At 40.1% G+C, this 20,230-nt stretch overlaps 1 protein-coding gene across 1 annotated transcript; it reads right to left on the bottom strand.

Annotated features, from left to right (window-relative positions):
- Positions 1-708: 708 nt before the first annotated feature.
- Positions 709-19,605, bottom strand: KLF5 (KLF transcription factor 5). The gene is made up of 4 exons (XM_047080652.1): positions 19,040-19,605; positions 15,754-16,627; positions 14,689-14,748; positions 709-2,506 (listed from the first exon to the last, which is right to left on the bottom strand). Exons 1-4 carry the CDS (start codon positions 19,298-19,300, stop codon positions 2,328-2,330), a joined length of 1,374 nt encoding a protein of 457 aa, XP_046936608.1. The 5' UTR covers positions 19,301-19,605; the 3' UTR covers positions 709-2,327.
- Positions 19,606-20,230: the final 625 nt, after the last annotated feature.

Genomic DNA, 20,230 nt, shown 5'->3' with positions numbered 1-20,230 from the left:
TTATGCTCTACCTCTGAGGGTAAAGTACCTATAAAAATTGATTGGGATTCTGCAGATTTCTTGTTTCCTATTTAATCAGTCATTTACTTCAGTATGAGCTGGTGGCTATTTTATCCTTTGGGTTACAACTCATTCCTTCTTTATATTGTGAGATTTCAATGACTTCCTTACTTTCTGGTGCTGGAAGATGCTCCAGGCACATTTGGTCCATTTCCTAACCTAGTCCTAGAACCAGCCATTTCTAAGAAGCCCCATTTCTTTTTATTCAAGGATGGTATTAAAAACCAAGCCCTTGGTGTGCTTGTTGCTCCTGGATTAAATAAACTTCCAGTGATCATTTTCTCTTCTAAAAAGGAAAAAAAAGGTTAAAAGCCCCATTCTTGTTTTATTTTCCCGACAATAAAACCAGCAAATGCAAGTTACCTCTACAGTTTTCAGCTACTGATCTTGAGATTAATGCAGTATGTGTCTGTGTAGTGACCAAAAAAAATCAGCATTCACGAACCTTATCTCCCTTCACACTTGTAATCATACTTTTAAAACAAATCCGTTTCTTTTGTCTTAAACAAAGGCAGCTTTGGCTCAATGTGGGAATCGGGTTTTTATTGGTATTTTATTGCCCTGATAAGACAGAGCCTTTTCAATAGTTTTGGGAACGGAGTTTGCTTTTTTTGCTATTATGGGTGAAGAAGGAAGGCACGACATGAATCTTTTAGGCACTTTTTATTTTCCAAAAAAAAAATTGTCGTTAATATATAAACATCTCATTCTCTCAAAAAATTCTACAACTATACAGCTGTTTGCTCCGTTATTTGCATAGGAAATGACCACAATACAAAAATAAGAGGGGAAAAGAAGCAAAACAGCAACCAATTTATGCTTTTTATGTAGGCGTGTTTCCACGTATAAACATTTTGAAGCCTTACAAAATATTTACACCGTTTGTCATCTATTTACACGTTTTAAGAGCAACTCTTCTAACAAACAAAACTATAATTTATCAAGTTATGAAAATTTTCTAAAAAAACTTACTATATTACCACAAAATAAATAAAGATAAACAATATTTTAAAAACAAAATTAAATTCTCATTTCAATTAAGACCCCTTTTGGCATTTTGCTTATTTATTCTGCCCTTTGGTTAACAGCATCAGCATCACATTTCTATTACATTGCATATATGTAGCACTTGTTTCCTTAAGTTTTCTACATGTCACTTATAATTAAAGGCAGACACTGAGTCAGTATTAACAATGATTAATAACTAAACTGCACTGTAATTTAGGTAAAATTACTGTGTCTCACTGTATATTACATGCAAAATCCACATAAATTGGCATTTAACCACAGTACTGCACAAGCAAACATCTCAGGATATGAAAACTGTATCGTAAATCCAACAACGCCATGTGAGAGCTACATAAGTCCTTCTTTTTCTAAAACGATACTGTGTTTAGCTTATTGTAAGAGGTTTGACTTTTGTGTATCGTATCTTTGCGCTCTTGAGTTCACAATTCATATAAAATGTCTTTCATATTTAAAATAAACAACCCTATTTTAATCAGTGCATGGAATCTGCTTTAAGTTTATTTGAATGATTATTTCTTCCTCCGAAAGAAATGAATTTGGTAAGGTTTCAAGAGGTAACTTACCACAAATTCTAACTGTAAATGTATTCATGGTTTATTTTCAAACAGATTTATTTATGATTTTCCCCCAAAAGAATCTTAGAAAACTTGTAATAAACCTACAAAGCTGATTTGCATATTTACAAAATTTCGGATAGCAAATAGAGGCAACTCATATAAAAACAAAAAAACCCACATTTGTTCAATGGCTATTTGTGAATCGCCAGGTACGCTGGGGTGCGCACCTCTAAGGAATTACCTAATATTGAAAAAAAACCCTACTCGATGTCAAGTAAAATCTTGACATACAACCCAGCCTTCTTCCTGTGCCTGCCAACCGACTTGTTTACTAAACACTGTCACATTAAATGATGGTGCTTAGGTAGAAACACTGCAAACACACCCTGCAACCCCCACCCCCCTGCCCACGCTGAGATGTGGCTGCCTGTCATGAGATGAGATCTGCTTGAGTAAAGCCATATACATTACAGCAAGCATTCCAGATTCTTAAAAGGACCAAACACTTTGGTATTCATACAATGTATTCCCTGTTTCGTCAAATATACAAAATATACATTTCCAGTTTTTTGTTTTCTTTTTCTTTTTATATACGTAGTTAGGTTTGTCGTTTAAAACTTTGCCAAATGAACTGCACAGCGTCAGTGTGAATTGCATAGGCACGGCAGGCCGCGGCGGGGCTCAGTTCTGGTGCCTCTTCATGTGCAGGGCCAGGTGGTCGGAGCGCGAGAAGCTGCGGTTGCACACCCCGCACTGGAACGGCTTGGCCCCGGTGTGCTTCCGGTAGTGGCGGGTCAGCTCGTCCGAGCGCGCGAACCTCCAGTCACAGCCCTCCCAGGTGCACTTGTACGGCTTTTCACCTGTGACAGGGGACCAAGAGGAGGTGAGGCGGCCTGCTTGCAAGACAAACATCGTAGACAAGGAATCGTAGAGAAGGAACTGCTTTTAAGAATCGTGGTCCAGTCGGGAAGTTCATGAGTTCCATCACGACCTAAACTTCCTCAAGGCCTCGAGTGAGGCGAGTCCCTGTTTGCTAGGAAGGAAGTGTCTGCAGTACCTCTGCGGGATGGCAAAATGGCGACTCTACACGTGCAAGATGAGTGGGTGCTCACCGGTATGTACTGTGCCCACACATGCAAAGCCACGCGATGACAAGATGAGCGGGGGGGGGGGGGGGGGGGGGGGGCTGTATCTTTTCTTGTGCGATTACAGTTTCTACACCAACAAACTCAAATTAAATTTGTACAGGACTAATAGCTGTAAGATGGGCCGAGGGAGGAATAAATTTCAAAGCTCCTCAAATCAGCCATACGAGGAACTAAATGTACTACAACTGTGAACCTAAATGTTTCTAAATTAGCCCCGAATGAACTTCACATAAACTAGTCAGCTCCTTTGAACACGGGGCCTCCAAAATGCGCTGCTAATGGGCACTCACTCTTGGAAACTCACTCTAGCACACACACATTCACGGTCTTCCTGTTTTTGTCAGATGAAAGCAAAACAAAGCTAGTAAAATAACACTGAAGTTGAATGGTGTTGAAGCTTTATGCATTTGATAGTTAATAAATTCTTCAACCAGATCAGAAAGCCTGATACTGATAACTTCCCTTTGGCGAAGAATCATGAAACTGTAGTAATTCTGACATTCGCTGAAAAATGCACGTATCTGCCCAGTGTCTGTTATATGCCGGGCACTGTCCCGAGTGTTTGGGTTACAATGGTCAACAAAACAAAAATGCCTGGCCTCACGGAGCTTACATGCATGATAGTATTTTAAAAGTCTCTAATCATTCAATCTACCTATTCTTTCACAGCACTCTTTATTTTAGTAAACTGATACATAAGCCACAATCCCTCTGTAATATTCTCAAAGTTGTCTGAAGTGTGTTTGTTGTTAATCTTTCAAATCCACTTAACATTGATAATGTAGTCTCAACTCCCAGTGTAAGAATCAATTAACCTTATTTAACTAAGATCATGTATGTCCCTAAATAAATCCCCAAAACCTAAAAATGTTTCACTGAGCATTAACTAGTAAGTTCCTATATTTATGTTTCATTTTGTTAGAATTTTCTAGGAATTTGCTCGTTTAAGATGAGAGTTTGTGACATACGTTTGCTTATTAAAGTACTACTGTTGGCTTACTGCTCAGTTTTTTTTTTAATGTTTATTTATTTTTGAGAGAGAGCGAGAGAGAGAGAGCAGGGGAGGGGCAGAGAGAGAGGGGGAAATACAGAATCTGAAGCAGGCTCCAGGCTCTGAGCTGTCAGCTGTCAGCATGACCGTGAGATCATGACCTGAGCCGAAGCCGGACACTTAACTGATTGAGCCACCCAGGCGCCCCTTACTGCTCAGTTTTATATGGATACCTTCTAAAACTGAATGGTCAAACTCCTCAATTCCTTAAAACATGTTTTTCTTGTGAAAGGGAAGAACCTCAGAGTCACCTTAGTATCACAATGAAGCCCAACAACCTTTCTGTCTTGATTTAGCAGTTATCACATTCAGGAAGCTGTAAGATTACTCAACTGAGTCCAAATTTTAAAAGACATTGTCCACATCAACCGAGATTTCCACAGCTTGTGGTTAATATATTTTTGCTGTCATGATAACTACTCTGATTCAAACAAAATCCTAAAGACAAAGAAGAAAGGAAGGGCCAGAATAGTCCTTTGAAATTCGTACCTATTACTTCACAGGAGATTTTTCTTTCAACTCCTATGGCAGACATCCCCAACCCTCCTTTCCTCTCCCCTCTCCTCTGAACCAGGACACAAATACTTAGTTGAACTCCCTGTTTTGTTTACATCCATTTAAAAAATACAAGTCTCAATTCCTACAGTTTTTTCTCATTATAAATTCTAAGAACTTAATCTGATACACTCCAACCTTTTAAGTAACATAATAAACCACTTTCCTCTCAACTTATATTCACATGTATCCTGTATGAAACACAAATGTCTTAATACTAGGAGTAAATCTAGCTATCACTCTTGTAGATGTAAATCAAACAGTAAAAAATAACTTTTTGCACAAGCGTTTATTTTTGTTCCTCTTGAAAAATAAATCACAAAAACAAACATGTTGGTGAAATACTTCACTGTCACTTAATGGAAAGAGAAAGCTAGTTCTGATGTCTGAGGCAAGAAAAAAAATTCCTAAAGTGCCCTAATTTTAAAAGAAATCATTCTAGTCTTTTGCATTTAATAATTAAATCGCAAGAGAACTGAATTTTCAGAGTTTATTTAAGAAACAAGGGACACTAGACTCTTTTTGTTCACTATTTTTATTGGCTATGAAGCAATAAACTGCACCAATATTTTTTAAAGTTTACTTTACTGATTGGTTGAAAAACGGTAGCCATTAAAGTTCCTAAAACATTTGGGGTTTTGCTCTCAATGTATGCACATCTATAGATTATTCAGCCAAGAATACTACCAGTGTCTGGGACATTAGTTATGGGGCCAAGTCTTTACTCTAAAAGCAAGAACAACTATTCCCCACTTGGGGCAGTTTCTATGGGATTTGTTCAAATGTCAACACTGCTCAAGTCAAACATCATAGAGGAAGCTGGTACCCAATTTCTGGCCAAATAGTAGATGCGGGCCTTTCTTCCTCAGCCAGAAACACTATGCACAGTACTTCTGGGAAACCAAACTGACTTCCTTTAAGTTATTTCAACAGGATAGAGCTTTCAAAGGTTTAATTGGATTTTTACAGAATCTCTTTCCAATACCACCAATTTAAAATATTTAGTTAAGCTCTTTCAACATCAACTGTATTTTTAAGTTGTCATGCTGCTAATGTGAAACTTTCCAAAGGCAAAAAGAAAAAAGTGACAAGTTTGAACAGCATGGAAAACAAGCTTCAACTTTATCTCAAAAACAGTATCTTCTCATGCTATTTTAAAATTACCTAGGAGTGTTTTGCTAGGAATCCCTGAACTTCTTAAAAATTGTTCAAGTTAAACATGCATACTCTATCATCTGGACTGATGAAGCCAATCAATATATTTCATAAAAATGTTAAGCAAAAGCATGACCAGTAAAAGTAGGGAACGGGCACAAACACCGCTTGAGTGCAAACTCCAGAGTCGGGTATTTCTCATTATGTCACTCAATCGTCACAATAACTCCATGAGGTAAGAAGTGACACAAGCCTTCAGCTGCAGAAGGTGAGCACAAGGCATACTCTGGCTGAGCCAGCCCTCAGTGGAGGCCCACCTTTCAGGATCAGTGGGGGTCTCACAAACTGTTCTGACAATGCCCAAATATCACCTAATGATGGTTTCCCTTTACCCCAGGCTAAACAAATTTCAAGGGGTTCGCAGAACATGTTTACAGCGTATTTGAAATCTTCAGCGATGGACTAAAAAAAAAAATCTTATTTTTTTTCCTCTGATAAACAGATAAAATAGGACTTTGGAACCTGCCACAACAGAATGGGAGGTTTCTCTGCTCTGCTGAACATATTCAATAGATTCATACCAAGGCCTTTCCCTAGAATGTTCCACACAGACTCTAACAAAAGAAATATATCACAAATGGAAATATTTCTCAGAATGGCTACTTTAGGTAACTTTTTAAAAAGTTTGTTACAGCGGGGCACCTGGGTGGCTCAGTCGGTTAAGCGCCCGACTTCGGCTCAGGTCATGATCTCACGGTCCCGGAGTTCGAGCCCCGTGTTGGGCTCTGTGCTGCCAGCTCAGAGCCTGGCACCTGTTTCGGATTCTGTGTCTCCCTCTCTCTGACCCTCCCCTGTTCATGCTCTGTCTCTCCCTGTCTCAAAAATAAATAAAATGTTTAAAAAAAAGTTTTGTTACAGCAAATTTGCACATCTGGTCTCCTTCCTGGTAACTAAAAATAATTCTATCTATCAACTATTATCTGATAGACTAAAACCCATCAGGATTAAAATCAATGTTTAGTAAATGAGAGTGTAGCTTGTACTAAATGACTTGAAAAAAACAAATAAGACTTAATCTTTTGATTTTCTCCTGTTAAAAACAAAAACAAAAACAAAAAACAGTCTCTGAACTCAAAGAACTTAAAATCCATTTCCCATTCTGAGAAACAAAACAATGCAAAGTGGAATAAATTATTTCAATAGTCTGTATTTAATCTTTTTTCTTAATCTTAATTCTTAGAATGTAGTTCTTAAAAGTTCAAATCAGCTCCTATTTCAGAAGGAAAATGTTTTTATGCAACTTAATATTTTTAGACACTTAAAGAATTTAGTCTGAAACAGTCTATATATATTCTAATACAAGTTAAAAAAGAGGAAACAGGCTCCTGGGTGGCTCAGTTGGTTAAGCAGCCTTCAGCTCAGGTCACGATCTCACAGTTTGTGAGTTTGAGCCCCGCATCGGGCTCTGTGCTGACAGCTTGGAGCCCAGAGCCTGCTTCAGATTCTGTGTCACCCCCTCTCTCTCTGCCCCTCCCTTGCTCACACTCTGTCTCTCTCTTTCTCAAAAATAAACATTAAAAAAATTATTCAAAAAAGAGGAAACAATCACAATATTAAATTCATGGGGAAAATATTCAATATCTAAAAAAGATAAGGTAGGATTATTTGGGCTCGTTAATTCATGTTTTCATATATCTTTGCCAGTAATTTTCCATTTAAAAAATCTTTTTGTTAAAGCTCACTGTAGCACATCTCCTACACTTGGAACAGAAGGGTAAACAGTTCACTTCAGAGATTAGTATTATTTGTGTTTGCAAAATGCATCTAGTATTTACTAGATATAGTATCCCTGTCAATAATCTATCCACTTTTAGGAAACTGATTAAAGGATATTAAAATTAAGAAATTCCCTTCTCCCTGCCAGTCAATTTGCAGTCAGTTCACACATTTACCCCTTTCCTTATAATCTGATTCATCTTAACCCTTCCAGAAAACCTCTGAACAGTCCAGGAGAGATCATTCCACTTCTGTCTATCCCCATCACCACTTACATTTGTTTTGAATGCCTCATTTGCACTTATACATATATCTGTGTAAGAGGGTTCAAACAGCTGTGTTTTGCCTCCTAAACTAGCTTTGGAAGTTCCTCTAGGGCAGAGAGGATCTTCTATTCCAGCTGCAATGCCACACTTCTCATAGGCATCTTTGGAACAATCACGTCTGGCCCAAGTCTGACCAACTCTGATATTTCCATTAACAAAAAGGAGGGAAGGCATAAGAGACAGGAGAGGATCTGGTGTGAGTCTACCAGATTGTCTCCTTCCCCTCTACTTTGAGCAGGGCTTTTCCTGGTTCTGTTCTGCCTAGAACCGCTGAGGACAATCTCACTAAATGTATGCCTAGGTGAGAACCATGCTTTTAGGCAGGACATGTTCAGAATCCACTAAGCACAGGGTCCATTTATTATCCATCACATAAAGTGTAGAAGAATAAACAAACTACATAAACAAGTTTTCTTTGACAGAATTGGACTAGATTTGATGAAAAACTAAGCAGTTGTGAAGCTCCTACTGCTGGTCAAACAGCAAAGGGACTACTGGGGCCAAAGAACAGTGACCTGCCAAACCCAAAGGGGGACAGGATGGGGATACATTTGCAGTCTATCTCCTTACTGAGTGAATCTCTGGGCTCCTAAGTTTCTGCCACTTCTCCTAAGGGTTCCTGACAAAAACAATGGAAAAATCCTTCCTCATTAATAGTGTTAATGAAATACCAGTTCTTGAGTTTGATAAAAAGACAACACTCAGATTCACTTTCTTGTAGTAAGAACCCAAACTGAATTTTTTAAAAACCTGTGAAAAGGGTTTACCTTTTCTTTTTCAACCAAAATAGAAAACTGCTGTATTTTCATTTTTCTAGCACCGAAGGAGTACTAGATATTCTCTTCTCTAGTTGGCACTATGGTTACCTTAAGAATTCTCCCAGCTCTTAAAGGTTTTTATTTATAAAGCAGTCAAAAAGAAACATTCTGCTGCCTAGATATTTTTTAATGGAAGTTACCTGAGATATACTTCTTCTAAAAGAGTTTAACTCCCCCTAATCAGAGTTAAAGATCCTTGAATATAAATAATACAAGCTGACAGAATAGGAATGCTGCTACAGTGATACTTTTACTAAAGTAGGACAATACTTTTGTTTCTAATCTTCCACCAGAAAAAAATGTAGGTCATCAAGTAAACAGCTACTACATTCTATAGAACTAAAAATATCTACTGGTGTAAAAATCTTGGATGATTAAATTATTACTTAAAAAAAATTACATTCTACCTTCACAGCTGATTATTTCTATCTCAGCTTCAGCAATTCCATTTAACCTGCTTATGAACTATCTCCTCCCACTAGTTTATAAGAACAAAAGGGAAGAAAAGATTCTCTTTGGATTCTCCACAAGATCAGTCAAAATGTTTGCTTAATCAAATTTTACTTCTTAACCTTCGATAAGCTTTATCATCTCAAAACAATGCTTAATCAATTTCCTATGTAAATGTTTTTCAGATGAAAGAACAAGTCCTAGAAGCAAAGTTTAATCTTCCCAGTGAGTCATTAAAAAGAAATTGTTTCTAAGCTTTCACACTCATAAATACCTTTCCAGGGGTCTAAACTAGCAAGCCTCTTAAGCCACTACTTTTCTTATATAAGCTTGAAATCATCAATATAGAAAATAAATCTCAAAGCTGCAAATAAAAATAATTTAAGAATTTTAACTAGTAACATCTGACACAAGCTAAATGTGACACTTTTTCCTGCATATTTTTCAAATACAGACTCAAAAAATCCATTGGATACTAAATAATTTCATCCTGCACAACTTTTCCACCTCTAACAACACAGGTTACCAGGTTACACACCAACGTACTGATCTCTAGATCCAAACTGCATGATGTCAATTAAGGCCATCTATCGGATCTAACTAGCTACCTACAGGAAGAGGGAGAGAGACTTAGTGCTGATTTTAGCTCTAAATAATTTTCTAAGGAAGTGAAATTGTTCCTATATGTTTTTTAAAGCCTTTCACTCCCTTCCACAATTCCACAAAAAGGGAGTAACTCGTGTTTGGAACATTTTGAATGTTTCTTTTAGTCGCAAAATACCACAAATGAAAATTATTGTCAACCTTGTCGATATTTTTAGATGCAAATCTATACCTAATACATTAAATAGATAATAAGTGTAGAATAAAGACCTAGATAGAAAATTAAAGTTTTACATCAGGGCTTTTTAGTACCTAAACTGAAACTAAAATCATCTCGGGCAGAGATTATAGCTTTAAAGTATACACAGTAACACCTTAACATAAATGTCATTAGGAAATAAAGTGTTCCACACAAGCAGGTAAGGCACAACATAGGGATTACCCCCTTAAAATGAGGCTTGGGCTAAAAATCTTTCAAAAACTTACTGTGGAATTCTTTCTTAATTAAACAAAGCACCCCAAACACAGCCCACTGTAAAATGCAGTACGGACAGTACCATGCTTCACTGAGCCCAGTTTGTGTTCCTATGTTATTGTAGGTTTCCATTTTCTTTTGTGGGGGTGCTTCCAATTGTCCTTTTCTTGTCGACTCTTGGCAAGCCGTTCTGAGATTTGGTGCCCACGAAAAGGCCTATGTATACAGTCTCGGTCTAAGGGATACCTGAGCCAAGCCTGGGTGCTGCTCAAAGACTTTCTCTGTACAACTGCTCATTTTCTGTCCTGTTCCAGATAGCTGAGACTGATAAATGATCTAAAAAATGTTGCCATACCCTAATTTCCCAACCACTGCAGCATATTCGTTAGGGTTCAGAACATATCCACACATGTGACTAAAAGCCACTAGGATTTCAAACATCTGTATTGAGTTCACAATTTTTCAGAACTTTTTTCTTTGGAGAATAGCACTTTTTACTAAACCATAAACACCATTTTCAAAGAAATTTCCAAACTCGATGTAAAAGCAATATTTATAGGCATACCAATAAACCAGTAGCAGTCACCAGAAAATTTTTCAATTTCTTGCAAATTTTTCTTTGTACCTACAGCCTTAATTTTTTTTCCTATACATTTTACCTTTTTTGGCCCCAAGCCTGTGCTCAGAATTACTTTAAATCTTCATTATGAAATTAAAGATAGCAAAGTATATGAGCAGAAACAACTATCCTGCTGGTTACAGATTATTCTATTTGATTCAAGAGTCAGTTAAACAATCATGCTGATTTGTAAGGGCAAAGTGATATGTGAATCTTTTCTTTAAAAGGTGGTCAGGAGCAACTTTTAAATGATGGCAATGGGTATAGCCCCTTGATGTATGTATACATCAAAAGGCATATACAAATTTCAGTAGAATGCCCACATTTAAATGCTTTTAAAAAGTACAATATACCACTTGACACTTGCCTAGAAGCAGCCATAATTATTTCGAACCAGAGGCACCATATAATACACATGCATTACAAGTAACACAAACCCCATAAGGGGTACCTCTATAGACCTGGAAGTATGTTATATGTACATATAACATGTTTTTAAGTGAAACAGAACTAGTCCCTAGAATACAGGCAAGTACATTTCAGGTACTGTGTAACCATGCAAAGATGCACCTCTGTATTACTCACATATTCTTTATGAATACAGAAATCAAAGTATGTGAACTCAGAAAAACTTGAATGCTATGGGTCTTTGCTGGTAACTTCTACTTTCATCCTGAATTTTTTAAAAAAGGTCTTGTTTGGGGGCACCTGGGTGGCTCAGTCAGTATAGCGTCTGACTTTGGCTCGGGTCATGATCTTGCAGTTTGTGAGTTCAAGCCCCATGTCAGGCTCTCTGCTGTCAGCTCGGGGCCTGGAGCCCACTTTGGATTCTGTGTCTGTCTCTACCTTTTCCCTTCTGGTTCTCTGTCTGTCTCTCTCTCTCTCAAACAATAAACATTAAAAAAAATAAAAAAATAAAAAAGGTCTTGATTTGCAAAGACCATTTCCTTATGTTCAATTTGCAACTTAAGAAGCATTTACTGTCTAAAAATCCAGAATAAGTAATTAAATAGAACTCAGATGTAGTTTGTTTTAATTGCTTAAATCATTTTTACAACATAAGGTAACTTGACATTTTAAAGCAATTACAATTATATTCCAAAGAAATGCTATGATGCTTTTCACATTCTGCCTGCAAAATGGCAATCATTTAAAAAGTAATTTCTATATCAAATACCAGATCTATCCCATATAGACTATTTTAAAAATCTCCTAAGAAATTGTCCAGGGCAGGGTCGGGAGGGGGGTGCAGCAGGGGGCGTGTAACAAAAAAACCCACAAAAGGTATTATATAAAATAAGTTATTTAGAAATACCCGGGCCTTGGGGAGCCTCGGTGGCTCAGTTGGTTGAGCATATGACTTTGGCTCAGGTCATGATCTCACATTTTGTGAGTTCGAGCCCCATGTCGGGCTCTGTGCTGTCAGCTCAGAGCAAGGAGCCTGTTTTGGCTTCTGTGTCTCCCTCTCCCTCTGCCCCTCCCCAGCTTGCACTCTGTCTCTCTCTCAAAAATATATAAACACTAAAAAGAAAAGAGAAAAGAAAGGAAGGAAAGAAGGAAGGAAGAAGGAAGGAAGGAAGGAAGGAAGGAAGGAAGGAAGGAAGGAAAGACAGAAAGACGAAGGAAGGAAGGAAGGAAGGAAGGAAGGAAGGAAGGAAGGAAGGAAGGAAGGAAAAAGAAAGAAAGAAAGAAAGAAAGAAAGAAAGAAAGAAAGAAAGAAAGAAAGAAAGAAAGAAAGAAAGAAAGAAAAGAAAGAAAGACAGACGAGGGCCTTAAAAGGAAGAAGAAAAAAACAAAACAAGAATTTTCTGGCTTCAGATACATTCATTAAAAAACAAGCAAGGCAGGGAGGATGCAATGAGAGAGCACAGGTAATTTTAAAAGACATTGTCTAGAAACTAGAAATGAGGAGAAAACAACCTCAATGCTCTATGATTACCCAAGAACGGGTTTAGCCAGATGAACAAGTCTACTACAAACCCTCCCCAAGGCATTTGAGAAACTATCAAACAAAACTTTATTAAACTGGATTACATGGTCTCATTCATTAGATGTCGATGGCCACGCATTTATGATCAGGTGAGCATGGGACCCTAACTAGGCCTGGGTCCTCTTTTTTAGTTTGATTTTATTAGTAAGGGCATTGTTAAGACAGCTCGCTATTAAATTTCTTTGCCAGCAGGTCAAGTTCCAGAATCCCAGCTATAAGCATTCCGAGCACTAAACCCTGACAAGGGTTGTAAGGCCATTCAGATACGCTCGGACTACATCCCTGCAATAAGCAGTTGATTACAGCATGATATGCAATTGCACTCCTTTTATTAGGAGACTTTAACCTCATGAAAAACACATTCCCTCCTTCCTATCTCCCATTTCAAGGACTTTCAAAGAAGAAAAAAACAGTAGTTCAAATGTCTCAAATTTATTTCCATTTCCCATGAATCAAAATCCAGATAAAAATTCATTTTCAATGTTTCCTTCTCTAATATAATATTTATTCTATAAGTGGCTATTTTAATATTTCTATATGGAATGTTTTCTTGGCCATTATTTGCATTTGAAAACTTCAGACTGAGTTTATTATAAGCTTGATGGCTATTTGTTGAACTATAAATATAATTTCTACTCTGAGCTGTTTATGTAGGGTATTCCCTTTTATATAACCACCTTGTCTATATCTAAAAACTTCAGGCCAAAACCACCCATTCATTTCATTGATAAACACCATGAGATGTCTTTTCTTTAAAAGCAATTTCTCAGAAAGTCCTGGAATCTACAGTTGTTGCCAACACTATTTAGATTTTAATAAGTACTGTTTATCACTGAGATATCAAGTAATACTTCCTTACATGCATACAAAATGTCTGCAGCCATATTCCTCCCAGTCCTGTATCTCAGCACTGACCTTTGTTCAAAGGCTTTTACTTTTTAATGCAGCAGTTAGAGATAACTACTTCATTTATCAAAACTCAATTTCCATAGTAACATCTAGCCTGGGGAGATTCAAGTCCTCTCACACTAATCCAACGACCCATTCAAAGGAACTGTTGAATACTTTGGTTTCCATAGCAATGATGGAATAAAACATTTTGCTAGGTCATTGCTTTTATTAGCAAACTTATTCTTTGAACTTTAGGTAAGGCTGAATTTACTGAGAGAACAAAATAACAATCATTTTGTATAAGTTCTTTCCTTCAGGGTTGGCCTTTTCAGAAAACCACAAATAGTTAATCACCTATATATTTGAAAACATTTTGGGTATTTGGAAGCTTTTTAAGCATGCCATGTAGTTTTGTCCTAAAATGGGTTCTAAAATACAGTTTTAAAATTAAAAAGCACTTAAAAGTGATTGTATAGGCCCGACAAAACAAACATTTATAAAATTGAAGTGACTAAGCTTAAGAGCACATTCTAAACAAGGATGAAATATAAGCCAGAATAAAGACACAGTCCCAAATACCTCAAATATGGGCTGGCACAGGGTGCAGAAGAACTTTTAAACCATGACCCCATCTTTGCCTGGCTTTAATACTCTGCAGTTTCTGCCCTACCTTTCATTCATCAACCACAGAAAACAAGCTAAACAAAAACTTCAGGTTAAAGGTGAAATTAAAGACACTGTATTAAGCAGTTATGCTTCACGTGCTAAATGGAAAAGTTTTTAGCATTGAATATAGCTTAGGGAACTATACGGAACTATATAGCTTATGGACTGCTTTGTTATGGAGGAAAGAAAATGAGTTACATTTTTTTCCTTCAAGACAGGAATAGCAGTGCCATTAAAGTTTTAAAATCCATTAGTAAACATCATTGTTTACGTTTTCAGGTAATTAATTCTACGTGAGGTGACAGGGCAAGGCCTTGCTAAGGGAACATCAGCCTTCCTGGAACCAGACTTTTCTTCGTGGAACTGAATTCTGAGCCAAGCCAGTGCTGAAAAGGTAGGCCATTAAAAAATAAAAGTTGACAGAAGAAAGAAGAGATCAAACACGTGTTGGCTTTTAAAAGGATGAATACCACTTACACTATTTACACAACTCACAGAATTAACAAGAAAATTACATACCAGTATGAGTCCTCAGGTGAGCTTTTAAATGAGAAGACTTTGTATAAACTTTTGTGCAGCCTGAAATAAAGGAGAGAAAGAACAGCTTGTCATTTCGGAGATCCTTTTGAAATCTTTACATTTGATGATTCAGTGTTTAAAATCTGGCTTTAAAGAAGAAATCTCTCATGCTAGAAGATATTTGAAGCGTCAGTTTTAAAAGAAGTTTTCAAGAGTGCTCCCCTGTTACCTTATTAAAGGTATAAAGTGATTTACTTTATGTACCACTTTAACAGGAAGAGCAGATAATCAAGTGAGCTACACATGGGAAATTTTTGTTTATATTACAGTAGGTGCTTTATACTAGTAACATATACTTCAGCGATTTAAAAACTTTTAATGGCTCTAGAGCAGACAATGTTAAACCATTATCCAAGATGACTGCAATTTTCTGTACTACTACATTTCTTGTTTTTTCATTTAGTATATCATGCTGTATTGTGTACCATGGTCAATAAATTATACCCTGTATTAACCATAAACTAGCTTATGCCAGCAACTTGTAGATAAAGTCATTACCATCATCAATTTATGTTTTGGGCCACATCTCATTCAAGAACAAGCGTACGCTCATATGCTAACAGAACCATCCTTAAATCAGTTCTGTAGAGAGTCCTGTAAACTGCCATCATGAGAGCAGCCTATTCATTCCCCACTTCATTACCATGCTTTATTTTCTCAACTTAATCTCTTTTCAGGGAACTTAATTTAGAATTGAAATTCCAATTCAGGTGTTTAAACAAAGGAACTCTGGCCTAACTCAAAATGCAAAATTTTGTTTAATATTAAAAATAAAGAAGTCCAAAGTAACTTTTTTCCAGAATATCCTAGCCACTTCTTAATATGTAAAAACAAGCAACAAACAGTTACATCCTAGGGTACAGTACAGAGACTGAGATAGGAAAAGGACAAAGTAGGTGATTTTTTCAGTGTCAACCACTACTTTATGTAAATTTAAAACCTGAGGTTACAGGTGCACACAAGGCATACGTATTGATGCTTCAACCAGGTAAAAAAGTCACATACCAGGGTAATCGCAGTAGTGGATGCGTCGTTTCTCCAAATCAGGGTTACTCCTTCTATTGTATCTGACAGGCTGGATGCTTTGCGAGTTAACTGGCAGGGTGGCCGGTAAATTTGGATTGTGAATTGCCAGTTTAGAAGCAATTGTAGCAGCATAGGATGGAGGTGGGGTCAAATTCTGGAGCATCTCTGCTTGTCTATCTGGACTTCCAGGTTCTGAGCTTGGTGGTGACGGGGGAAAGTAAGTGGCCTGCTGTGGAAGAAACTGACTTGGCATTGTGTATGTGCAAGGGGGCATGCCCTGGAATTGTTTCATCGCAGTCTGCGGAACAGCAGAGGTGTGTGTGTTAAGGCCTGCCATGGCGGCTGACATAGAAACATTAAGAGTGTCCATTACTGCTGTCTGGTTTGTAGAACTGGGCATATCTAGATCCGGGGTGTTCAGTAGCTGGTACAAGTGGCCCTGCTGGGGAGGGACAGAAAGATGAAGATCTGGTGTAGGAAGTTCTTGTTTGATGAAAATATTGTTCACCTCTGGAGCTGCGGTCTGGTGGGAGCTGAATATACTGGTGAACTCAGGGAGGGCCTGGGTCGGGGCCGGAGGAGGGGCGGTCGTTTCACTCTGGTGGCTGAAAATGGTAACAGGTTCTGTCTTGATGTGTGTTACGCACGGTCTCTGGGATTTGTAGAGGCCAGTTCTCAGGTGAGTGATGTCAGGGAGGAAGACGTTCATGTTGATACTGTAAGGTAACCCTTCACTGTCAGTGAAGAACTGGTCTACGACTGAGGCACTGTCTCGTCTATACTTTTTATGCTCTGGAATTATAGAAACTGGAGGAAGCTGAGGTGTCAGATACTTCTCCATCTCACATCGTGTCTAGAAAAGAAGAGATACAAACATGCATAATCCACCTAATTCATCATCCGAGTAAGGACAAACTTAACCAAAAATCCCAACAATACCTGTGAGAAGTACTAGGGCACACTCCTTGGTGTTGCCTACAAACATATCAGGTTTATTTGTCAGTTGTGTAAGAACTGGCTTACGGAAGCCTCATGAAATTCTCTACAACATGTATTTGGTAAAATCGCTCCCACAATCAGCCCCGGACAATAAGTGAAAGAGGCAAATCAAGGGAAAAAAAAAAAGGCAAACAGAAAACATGTTCCTTTCTAATGAATAATAAAGTGTACTTTTTTATAACTCACATACGAGCAGGGTTCCCTGCCCCATTACAATTGAGTTTGCAACTTAAGTACAGTATTGTAATATTGCCAAACCACCTCAACTCTGTTCATGCCATATTTATATTAATATAGGTATGTTTAAACAAAACCTAAGCAAACCAACCTTAAAAATAATATTGCAAAGTTCTGTTTTGTTTGGATAGATATTGTTAAAATAGCTAATATAAAACATACTCCTTGGCTATTTCAGGGCCTTTTCTCATTTATAGGTCACTGGAAACTTAAATACGAAGTCTTGAGCAAAACACCGTATCCACTGAAAGAACAAAACTTCACTTTCAACATTTGATCTAAATGTTGATTTTAATCAGCAGATTCTGTAATTGGTTAATATGATAATGAAATGTTCCTATTCATATCCCTATCTAAAACAGATCTTTAATTACCTAGGGGAAAATCACTCCCTTGGTAGAGTGGTGCTAAGGCGCCCGTGGGTGGGGAGAGGCTGCTGTATCACTAGCACAGTCATCAGCAAAACATTTATCACGTCCTCCTCAGTGGGCCAATGTTACATTCCCCCCTACTCTGTAAAAAGCTCAATCATCCCTCATCCTCTTGGTGTCTCTTAAGCAGAAAAGTGACAAACCTGAAATAACCAAACCGGTTCCAAGTGGTGATTTTTTAAGGACATAATCCAGCTTGTCTCACCCAGTCTTTTTACAGCTATCTTCTATTCTAGTATAACAAAGTTCATTTTTATTTTAATCTTTCAACATTGAAAGGTAAATTTTAAGAGAAAAAAAATCCACCAATTAAATGGCTCATCCAACTGAACTATTAACCATGGCATTATATACATATATATACACATACACAAATATATATATATATATACACATACACAAATATATATATATACACATACACAAATATATATATACATATATATATATATATATATGCTACTACTTAATTTCAAAAGCGTTTCATATCGGGCTTGGTATCATTCGGTGCGGATGCAGACTGGGTTTCCCAGATACACGCGATTTAAAAATAAAAATTAACGCTCTAGTCATGTGAGTCACATCTCTGACAAATGCCACTGCCCGTTCATAGCACGACGACGCTCGCAGCCCACCCGGAGCAGGAGCTGGGCAGCAAATACGCAATATACCAAGGGGCTATTAAATGAAGCGTCTCGAAATAAACCGAACTAAACCCTTTCGTGCACTTCGCTCCCGTGGTGGTTAGTGGTTTCTGATTTTAGCTCTTCCAGCTGTTTGCATGTGGGTATGTTTCCAATTTTTTTTTTTTTTTCCTTGGGACGGCTAAAAGTCCCGGGAAGTTTTTTCTGGGCTATATGACTCCCTGCGTGGGCGAAAGAAACAGGCGGTTGCTCTAATTCGGCTGCCGGGCAAGTGTAAAAGCCAACTGCCAGCTTTCAACGCGGCTCCGGGAGGAAATTTACGCGCACATGAAGAAAACAACACCCCCGGTCTTTTTTGGTCTTTCTTTTTAAGGAAAAATAAGCGCTCCAATACGACCTTAGCGTTTCTAACTCTCGGTTCCCAAAGGCAGCCCCGAGATCGCCTCTAAAGCAGGCTGAGCCAAGAGACATGAAACTAGCACCCCGAGGCGCCTCTCTCCGGCACCCCGATTTGCGTTTACACCTAACCCGAGACGACGGTGGGGGGGGACATCCGAGGGCAGGACACTGAGCGGGGGGGAGGGAGGCTTTAAGGTGAAAGGCGGGAGTTAAGTAAGGTTGGACGTGAGGTGCGAGGTCTCATCCCCCAAACTAAGAAACACTAAGGTGCATGTGAGCACCCGTCCCCCTCTACCCTTTCCTCGCACCGACCCGCCTGGGGAGACTCATCTGGGACACCCCTCCCTCTTCCGGTCCCCCCACTTAGTCCCTGCGGATTGTGAGTGCCCAGGCCAGGACGGCAGGGCGGGGAGGGGCTGCCCACCCAGCTCCGGCTCCCGGAGCGCCCCGACGCACGCCCCAGCCTGGAGCGGCCCCTGTCGCCCGCGCGTCGCAGCGGCGGGACACGCCCGAGCTCCGGGAGGGGGGCGGAGGGAGGGGAGCGGCTCTCCCTACCTGGACCAGCTCCTCGGGGGGCAGCCGCGGGCCCGCGGCGGGCGGCGGCGCCGGCTGCGGCGGCTGCGGGGGCGCGGACTGCGCCTGCGGGTGGTGGTGCGGGTGCTTCAGCTCCTCGCCGGGGAAGAGCGCCGCGTCGCGGGCCGGGTTCGCGGCGCCCAGCACGGGCTTGAGCTGCGCGAACACAGGCTCGTCCTGCGGGGCCGGCGGCTGGGGTACGGGTCCCAGGCGGGCGCTCATGGTCAGCACCCGCGTGGCCATTGGCACTCAAGGGGGCGACTCCGGGCGCGGGACGTGGGTCGGGCGCGCTTCCCACCTCGCCCACGCTGACTCGGGCCGGCGAGCTCGGCGCGGGGCCGCGGGCAGAGAAGGGGAGGCTCCGGGCGGACCCCCTTAGCCAACAGCAGGCGCGGTTTTCGAAGGCGCGCACGAAAAGCAAAACTCTTCCGCTCCGCCACGCGTAAACGCCAACGTCCTCCAGGCGGCCACTTTCTCCCGCCCCGCCCCGCCGCGCTTTCTCACTCGCCGGAGCCCACTCCCGCCACCGCCGGTCTCCGCGAGCGAGCTGCGAGCGCGCGTACCTGCCCCGCGACTACTGACACTTGACGCCCGCCTCTATTTTACCCAACTCCGGGGGGGCGGGTCCAGCCAGCCTGATTGGCAGCGTTGCGGCGAATCCCGAAGCCTCGAGGCCGGCCGGGCCGGAGTGGCTAGCCTATGAGAAAAGGGAAGCTCGCCCAGGGCCCCGCCTTTGCCGGGTTGACCCGCCCTCTCGGGCCACGAGCTTTCGCGCGCAGGGCGGTCGCGCAGTTTGTACACAACTTCTCTGACAGATTGGGCTGACTGAGCCGGGGGCGGAGGAAAGGAGAGAAGCGAGTGGAATCTAGGAAGAGAGGGAATTAGGGTGGAGACGTGGAGGGAGATCTCCTCGGACTGTTCTCTGCCAGGATTAGGGAGAAAAAGAGTTTTGCACGTCTTAGGTGTTGTGCAAGGACCTGAAACTCAAAGGCTGAAACCCAAAAGGCAGATAGGTGGGGGCGCCAAGGGTTTTAAGAGACTTATTTCATGAGTGTGTATTTTTAAATATACAAAATGTACTTTTCTTTAGCGGAAAACTAGGGGCGGTGTGATAAACAAATTTAAAAACAGCCCTTGTCTCTGTGTATCTTTAGTAGTGAATATGTCCATTTA

This window comes from Lynx rufus, unplaced genomic scaffold, assembly GCF_022079265.1.
Source record: "Lynx rufus isolate CCGP_SWC_20201006 ecotype Redwood Valley unplaced genomic scaffold, mLynRuf1.p SCAF_1, whole genome shotgun sequence".
NCBI classification, from domain to species: Eukaryota; Metazoa; Chordata; class Mammalia; order Carnivora; family Felidae; genus Lynx; species Lynx rufus.
This window is presented reverse-complemented; position numbering and strand designations above follow the sequence as displayed.

What these genes read in the sequence shown, in the direction of transcription:
- KLF5 (XM_047080652.1), bottom strand. Translation starts at nt 19,300, where the DNA reads ATGGCCACGCGGGTGCTGACCATGAGCGCCCGCCTGGGACCCGTACCC. An exon ending in CCACTACTGCGATTACCCTG is followed by an intron (nt 14,749 to 15,753) that starts GTATGTGACTTT and finishes CCTTTATTTCAG; the next exon opens with GCTGCACAAAAGTTTATACA. An exon ending in TCACCTGAGGACTCATACTG is followed by an intron (nt 2,507 to 14,688) that starts GTATGTAATTTT and finishes CCCCTGTCACAG; the next exon opens with GTGAAAAGCCGTACAAGTGC.